General features: G+C 40.6%; 1 protein-coding gene across 3 annotated transcripts; it reads left to right on the top strand.

Annotated features, from left to right (window-relative positions):
* Positions 1–657: 657 nt before the first annotated feature.
* hmgb1b (high mobility group box 1b) lies at positions 658–7440 on the top strand. Of its 3 annotated transcripts, none has more exons than XM_061827751.1 (5): positions 658–809; positions 2090–2247; positions 3736–3881; positions 5536–5710; positions 6877–7440. In XM_061827751.1, exons 2-5 carry the CDS (start codon positions 2101–2103, stop codon positions 7009–7011), a joined length of 603 nt encoding a protein of 200 aa, XP_061683735.1. In that variant the 5' UTR covers positions 658–809; positions 2090–2100; the 3' UTR covers positions 7012–7440. The 3 variants fall into 3 exon arrangements, with proteins under 3 accessions (XP_061683735.1, XP_061683736.1, XP_061683737.1); XM_061827752.1 differs by lacking the exon at positions 658–809 and adding an exon at positions 1057–1191; XM_061827753.1 differs by lacking the exon at positions 658–809 and adding an exon at positions 1257–1374.
* Positions 7441–8571: the final 1131 nt, after the last annotated feature.

Genomic DNA, 8571 nt, shown 5'->3' with positions numbered 1-8571 from the left:
TTCTCACAGCAGGCGTGATCTTTAGCGCAGCGGCAAATGTTGATTTAGATTAGCAAAATACTTTCTACAATAAAAATCATTGTTTTTTCCCTTCGTTATTTTGACATATAATTTGCTTCAGTATGTTATAAGGATTTTTTTTTTTTGGTAGTTTATACAGGTTGGCATTTGTCCGATTTAATATTTTCACAATTGAGCTTAAATTGAGTGGCAGAGAACTTTACAACAGGCCGCAGTTGGCCAGTCAGCGCGTACAGTTCTTCCAAAAGAAACCGAGGCTTTAAGATGTTTAATGGCACTCAGTTGAAGTTTTAATCGTGGTTTGATTTTGGGGGACTTTCTATTATTGTATTTTGCGTGCGTTTCCGTTATATGGTCATGACATTTGGTATTGTGTTCTACGCTTGTGTTTGCCTCCCGTTCGTGGACATGCATTTCTTTTTATTTTTGGAAAGATTATTATGATGATGATTTGAGTCCAATTATCGGCTCCCGGAATACCCACCTCTGCATGACGAGTGTGCTGCTTCAAGCCTGTATTTGCCATTCAAGTTTAGCGCCTCGGTGTCCCGCTGCAGACGAGCAGCCAACCCGTCCCGTCGGTGGAAGTGGCCGCTTGCCCAATTAGACACTCGCGGGGGGCTCGGCGGCAGCCAATGTCCGCCGGCTGCAAGGCTCCCGACAATCAGGATAAACACGCGAGCATCATCATCATCATCATCCCCACCACCACCATCCTCCTCATCATCGTTGCGCACTCACATCGTGCTTTTTGTCCCATTGTCTGAGACGCCACGCGCACACTCGAGGTAAGGCTTTGGGGTTGTCACGAACTTGTTGGATGTGCTTGTGTCAAGCGGTCCGCAGCCTTTACGGAGGAGCGCGTTGTACGCGTCGGTTTGTGTCTATGTGTGTGTGTGTGTGCTGGGGAAAAGGGTGAACTTACTTGAACGACAGCGATAGGGGAGGATGCTAGCACAGAGGCGCACGCGAGTCTGTCGAGCGGATTTGAGAAGCCCTTTCCCCCCTCGTTGTTGTCGCGAATAATGCCCATTTAAGTGGAAGCCATTAATACGCGCAGCGTGGGGTGACGGGTGACTCCTCCCAATGTCAACACACACACACGCCGTGGGTCAGCGTAGCGTCCGCGTTGAGTCAACGGTGGACGGAGGTTAGCCTAGCCTCGCTGTGGTGAGCTAAAAGGGCTAAAACCTAAAGAAGATAACCATAGCGCTATTCTTTTTAAGTAACCAGTATCACCTCCGTTTTATTTTCAGTATTATACGTTTTACAACTGTGAAACCGGTGTGTGACAAGTGAGGAGGGCCCGTGGCCTACTGTGAGCTGACGACCTATCGCTCACCATTTTAAATGGTTAGCTCGCCGTGCTAACAAGCTCGAGGACACAAAGCGAGCGCTAATGCTAATATACTCCTAAACGACGATCGTACCCTCCTACAAAAAAAAAATAAAAATCCCCCAGGCACCTTCACATTACAGCGATAACACGCTCTTTATATGTTACAGTGTAAACCAATATGCAACCCGTGTTATTTCTATATAACGACTTGGGAGCGAGAATTCCCCCCTTAGGGGGCCACTACTTGGACATTTACATCATCACGGTTAGCCGCTAAAGCCTAGCTCGGCTAACTAGCTTGAGGACACAAAGCGAGCGGTAAGGGCGGAGCTCATGCTAATATATTCATTGGCAACTTTCACCTGGTGGTAATGAAACAGCACCCCCCCCCCATACATGTTTTAGTGCGTGGATCCTATAGGTAGCTTTTTGATTGTCATTTTAATAATGCAGCCTCATGCAGGTCGTAATGTGCAAAAAGCTCATCAGTCATTCACCCAGACACCCTCCTTTCCTTTCTCCTCCCTCCAGCCCCATTAAACAATAGACAAAGACAGCCCCCAGTCAGACATGGCATCATTTACATATTGCCCGTGCCTCTCTCTCGTCAACTATATTTCAGTGTGTGTGAGGATATATTCCTGTCAAGTATATTTTGTGTGTGAATATATAATACACACACACATGAGTATACATTCCTTTTTTTCCCCCCCTTTCTTGTGTGTTCAGCATAAGACAAAATGGGGAAGGATCCAAAGAAGCCCCGGGGTAAAATGTCCTCCTACGCCTACTTTGTGCAAACATGCCGAGAGGAGCACAAGAAGAAGCATCCCGACGCTAGTGTCAACTTTGCAGAGTTCTCCAAGAAATGCTCCGAGCGATGGAAGGCAAGAGACAGCCGATTCTCTCGGGTCTTGTTTGTCAACCTTTATTGAGCCGAGAGACATATTTTACATAACTGTGCGTTTTAAAACAATACAGTGGCGTAATAACAATATAAATACAATGTAACAAATTAAACAGTGTGCATCGTGTTAGTTAAATGGGGATTGGAGCACTCATTCTGTTCCTTGGCTGCGGTATAATAAATACAGACAAACAAAATGTAGATTTGATGTGAACAGAATACCAATGCAACTAAAGTAGAGTAATTCAATAGGGCCTTGTGAGAAAAGTGACTCAATGTATGAGTTATTTCGAGGTGGTAGTAGCAGTAAACTCATTTCGACTCACATAAGACGCAGCAGTTTAGCAAATATTTCATTAAAAAAACACATTTTCAATCTAATGGAAATTTGTTTTAAATCTGTTAATGCCACACCCAGCTGGAGTTTACTGTCAAACTAAACGTAAAACAAAGAATAACAGTATATTTAAAACAAGCAAAGTACTTACATTGAGAGTGTCTTGTTAGTTTAATAACACAAAAGTAAAATGCCATGGATATGCTAAAGTTGGCATTGATGGTCATACAACCCATGAAGCAGGTATGTGAGCACATGGTGGGACCACACATGTAAGGAGATAAAACACTAGTTTATAATCTTCATCCACAAAATGTGACTAATATTTCAGCTATTTACTGAGTAATAGTACAATGGAAGAAGAAGCCTGTTCTTGGTTTGTTTCTTCATGACTGTGTGATTTAGTGTTGCCTCCTGATGTCCAAGGTGGGCACACGAGTAAGTGGACCACTCTGTTTAGTCTATTTATTTCTGTTTTTGTATAGTACGATATTATGGGTATTTTTTCATCATTAAAAAGATTAGATTGCTGGCATTTTAGTTTCAGTTGGGAAAACTGAGTGGGAAGAGTTTTGAGTTACAAGCGTTCATGTGGAGCATATTAGTTGTATCTCAGTGCACCACTAATAATTTTTTTTAGTCTGAAAAAAATATATGCCTGTGAGTACTGTTGTCTTCTCTAACCGCATGTACTGCTATGATTTGTGTTCAACTATATAAGTAATTACCGCAACATTGATGCTTGTTGTGTTAGCCCACCTACAGCATTTTACATTGTGTTAGCATCAAGCTATCTTACTTTGGTTAAAAAAAAAAAAAAAGTGCATACATATATATGATGTCTGGCATGTCATTAAAACAAAATAAACCACCAGTTACGCCTTCCTACTTTAGGCAAACTGTTTTGGCCAATTACAACTGCTAGAATTGTTATAATGGCAACTAGTTTGCGTTCTGTATTTGTGAGAGAATTGATCCAGTCAAACGAAGGCAGTCTTAGCTGTAGTAGCTTGTCTTGTCGAAGAGAGGAGCCCAGAAAGGTCAGATAATGAGATTATTGGCCCAATTATCAAACCTGCACATGTCACAGTATTCTCGTCATAGATGGCTGTGTCGATGCTTTTTTTTTAGACAATGTCCCCAAAGGAGAAAGGCAAATTCGAGGACATGGCCAAGCAGGACAAGGTGCGCTATGAGGCAGAGATGAAGAACTACATCCCCCCCAAGGGACAAAAGATGAAGCGGTTCAAGGACCCCAACGCCCCGAAGAGACCACCGTGAGTACACATTTGAATGAAGTTTAAAATGTTTTAACTCCATTAGGTTCATGCCAAACTAGGGATAGGCATTTAGCAACAACAACAAAAATAAGTTTGGGGGGAACAAACAAAAAAATTTAGGTTTTAGTATTTTCTCATTGCATTGTTAGGTTACAAAATTGTATTTATCTATATGTATATAATCATTACGTTTTTCAATTGTTCAAATGTTCCTATTTTACTGTTTTATTCTTTATAACCTTATTTTGTAACATACTTTTTATACTTTTTTATACTTATACTTTTATACATTTCTAAATTAGATTGTTCGATTTTAATGAGATGTTAGTGTGTCTGTAATGTATGAATATACCCTGTTCCCTCGTTATTCGTGGGTATTAAGTTCTTTACACCCCCGGGAATAAGGAAAATCCACAAATAATGGCTGCAGTATGTATGATACTGTATGTATCATATTTCTGCAGGCATAAGATGCAGTTAAGTCTTGTATCTTCTCCAAAATTGACAGCATACCTTAGTGCACAGTTGTTGGGTAACTTATCCAACAAAGTACACTTAAACAAACTCGTTACACTGTTAACTTGCAAGCCAGCAAGTGTTTTAGCATGTATCTAAGCTACCATATGGTGGCGCTCACAAGGCAGTGAGATCCAATTGTATTTCACACCTGTAAGCAGAAGAAGCTTACATTGCCTTACACTCTGCCTGTGTAGGCAGGTCATTACTGGCGATGTTGTACTCACACACACACACACACACACACACACACAAACGGTGTCACATCAAAACTAAAATGATCACACAACAGAAAAGCACAACTAGAAAATAATAAAAAAAAATAAGAGTGACTCAAGAAATAATTGACACAAAGCATAAATTCGCACGCTCCCAGCATGTTTTGTGGCACTTGGGAATTCCTGTTTTGCCACAAAACATGCTGAGAGCATGTGAATAGCATTTAAAGTGCATGTTTTGTGTCAAATATTTCTTGAGTCATTCTTTTGTTTTATTATAGTTATGCTATGGTGTGATCATTTTAGTGTCAATGTGACACCATGTCTAATGTGGCACCTTACTATGTGGTCCTATTTAGAAGATAATTTAAGCTCTCTGCGATCGTGAAAATATGCTTTTTTAAAAAAAAAAAAAAAAAACCTTGGAGCAAAATCCACGAATATGCCCGGGCAAGAAGATTGAACAGCGAATGGGCAAGGGCTCACTGTATGCTCATTTAATTTATGCTTAAATATTTGTTGTTCCTAAATATTTACATTTGATTATATTTTGTTTTATATAGATGCAGACATTTTCATTTACTTTGTGCACTTTTGAAAATAATTTCCTTATCGGAATCACTGAATATTCTAAACTTCTACTGTTTACATACATCATAGTGTGCAAAATATTGCTGCCCAGAGGACTTGGATGTACCCCCACCACCACCACCACTTAGCACCCTACACACACACACACACCACACACACACACACACACACACTTATTTTACACAGCAAACTAGTTAGGCAGCAAGTCTGCTGGTCACAGCAAAGTACCACATTCCTGTTTTGCTCCAGATGTGAATCACATACTGTAGCCAGTATGTGCCGCGCAGCTGTATGACTCATTGACCCGTGTGCGCCGCCACCATCAGGTCTGCGTTCTTCCTGTTCTGCGCCGACTTCCGCCCCAAGGTGAAAGGCGAGCACCCCGGCCTGTCCATCGGCGACACGGCCAAAAAGCTCGGCGAAATGTGGAACGGCTCATCCATGGAGGACAAGCAGCCCTACGAGAAGAAAGCCGCTAAGCTGAAGGAGAAGTACGACAAGGTAACTGCAAGCGGACACCAAACCTTCCTGACGCTACTGCTGCCTCACCTTCTCGCTCGCGAGGCCCTCAAAGACACACCGCCATTGAAATTAGTGTGCTTGGGAATATTTGGTAGAGTGTAGAATGTAGAAATATAAAAGTGCTATCCAAATTTTTTTTCAAATGTGGGTTTTGAGATTGCATTTGTTTTAATGGCACTTTTTTTTTTCTCTCTCTAATTACCCGCTCGACCAACACGTGCATTCATTCGACCCTCATTAAGAAAGCAATAATGAGTTTTAAGGACCAAAGGCGCCTTTTCCATAGATGTCAGGAACAAAAATATTCCTAACATGTGAGAAAATGTGTTCTGGGACGATGTGACCAAGGTTGAATGCTTTTGGCCATAATTCCAAAAGCTGTGTTTGGAACAAACATAAGACTGCTCATCAAAACAAAATCTCATGATGGTGGGAGCATGTGCCTTGGGGTTGGTTTTCTTCAGATGAAACTGAAGCCTTAGATGAGGAGGGAATCTACTCCAACATCATCTGAAATTTATTTCGAGTCAATGATGTTATTGATCGACTCCGTAAAAGACATTTACCCCGCGTCGCCATCGTGGCCAGTATATTTGAATACAAAATAGTTTAACCTTTTTCTTCTCGCCTGTGTTGTGAGGTAGAACTGTAAATATCTGACGGCCAATCGAATTATTTTAAGAATAAAATGTCGGCCCATGTGAAAGACATGAAGGGAAAAACGTATTGGTTACTGGTGCACAGTACAGGGGAGGAAGTTCATGTAAGGCTTGCTTGAGGTATGTTCACATACTTTTAATATCATATGGCTAGGAAGCACCCAACGTAACGTTACATATCTTAGCAAGCTAGTGCTCGTTGTTGTGTGAACATGGTGCTGTTCTTTTGAGCACATGACCAGAGTAGTGAATTCCAGCCATATTGGACCCGAGGCACATACTTTACAACTGAAAAATGTCACGGCACACCAGCAAACAAGCTGTACTGATTGTCTCGGTTACCCAGTCTCATGTTTACACGATAACGTGCCATTTGAGCAGGGGTGTGTAGACTTTTTGTATCCATGCACCTGATGGAATTGGGATTAAATGTGTGTGTGCGCTCAATTCATCCCAATGATATGCGCTGTCCTCGTGTCGTGGCAGGATATCGTGGCCTACCGCACAAAGGGCAAAGTGGACTCAAGCTCAGCAGCCGCCGCCGCCGCGGACGACGATGAGGACGAAGAGGAGGAAGAGGAGGGAGACGACGACGAAGACGACGAGGAGGATGATGAGTAGGGAGGGAGGGAGGGAGAAAGTCGGGGAGGGACCTGAATTTTGTCGATGCCATATAACCAACCACAATGTACTCAAGCCACCATGTTGATGTCCAGATGGAACGTGTATATTTAATGTTTTTATGATGTACTGTACAGTGTTTTAAAAAAGAAAAAAAAACACCACATATCTTCCCTTTTGGGGACTTTTCTTGTGCTTGTTTTTTCTCCCCTGCCAGCAGGACAGTATGAAGTCTCTATAGGTGTTCTCTCGCTCAGAAATGAGATTTCCTAGTTTTTGATTGTATCGTATTGTTTTTATTTTGAAAAGTCTTCTTTTCCACGTGCCATCCTTGTAATTTTTATTTTATTGGAATACCACTCTGATATCAACAAAGTGCAGCTGTCGACATTCAAGAATGTCCTAACATAAAATAAATGTTTTTCTGTTGTTGTTTTTTTTTTTTTTTTTTTTTTTTTTTTTTTTTAAGAAGTCATTCTTTTGCTCACTCTACAAGCTTGCGGTTATTATAATTTTAAGTTAGACTTAATGACTACGCAGCTCTGGAGATAATAATGGGAGATTGTAACAAAATTATCAGTTTCTATGCTTTTGCAATTTTAGATATGTTTGAGCAAAATTAACTTGTCTTTTTGTGCTATAAATTGCAACAAAAAAGAACCAAAATTATCATTTATAGCCTTTATTTGAAGAAAATGAAAATTCCTTTTTTTCCCTTTTTTTTAAGGCAAATACATTTCTACACTATATTGATATGGAAGGTACAAAACACTAAATTGTGAGGAGGTTTAAAAAAATTAAAAAAAAATTACAGGAAACCGCGGAACAGTGGAACCTGGTTCGGGCATATGCCTCGCAGTTCTGAAGGCCGGGGTTCAAATCCCATCCACCCGTCTGTGTGGAGTTTGCATTTTCTCCCCGTGTCTCTGTGGATTTTCTCTGGGTGCTCTGGTTTCCTCCCACATCCCAAAAACATGCATTCATTGAAGACTCCAAATTACCCGTCAATGGGATGTGAGTGCAAATGGTTTTCCACTAGTATAGGGTGTGCCCCACCTCCAACCTAAGAGGTGGGGAAGATCCAGCACTCCTGTGACCCTTGTGAGGATAAGCGGCTCAGAAGATAGATGGTTATTGCAGAAAATTGGTACATCATGTAAAATTACATTAAAGAGAGTATTTCAACTATTTCACCAATAAAAGATTCACAAGTTTGGTTTAAAAACAGAAAAAAAAAGCATACTCCACGAAATAATTACTCTAGTACTGTTGCAAAAAAGAACAAATATACATTTATGACTTTTCCACAAACAATGCCAAAGTTATTATGAGGGTGTGCATGAGCTAGTTGTCAGGCAACAGTTGGTATGTTCAAATTTAATGAAAAAAACCTCTGAAAGTGGCTTTTTTTTTTTTTAAATTAAGAGTTGTCCTTTAAAGTTATGAGTACTGTGGAAGGAAAATGTTTCTAAAAAAATTGAAATCTCTTAAATTTCAGCTTAAATCGGTCATAAGACCATCATCAAAATCACATGGATAAACAGACTATTTGAACTAATA

Source organism: Syngnathoides biaculeatus, chromosome 8 (assembly GCF_019802595.1).
Source record: "Syngnathoides biaculeatus isolate LvHL_M chromosome 8, ASM1980259v1, whole genome shotgun sequence".
Lineage (NCBI taxonomy): Eukaryota > Metazoa > Chordata > Actinopteri > Syngnathiformes > Syngnathidae > Syngnathoides > Syngnathoides biaculeatus.
Note: the sequence above shows the minus strand (reverse complement) of the source record. Positions and strands in the feature narration are given on the sequence as shown.

Excerpts from the sequence above, each read along its gene's own strand:
- hmgb1b (XM_061827751.1), top strand. The coding sequence starts at position 2,101 with ATGGGGAAGGATCCAAAGAAGCCCCGGGGTAAAATGTCCTCCTACGCC. Across the intron at positions 3,882-5,535 it reads AACGCCCCGAAGAGACCACC|GTCTGCGTTCTTCCTGTTCT; the intron begins GTGAGTACACAT and ends CGCCACCATCAG. Across the intron at positions 5,711-6,876 it reads TGAAGGAGAAGTACGACAAG|GATATCGTGGCCTACCGCAC; the intron begins GTAACTGCAAGC and ends GTGTCGTGGCAG.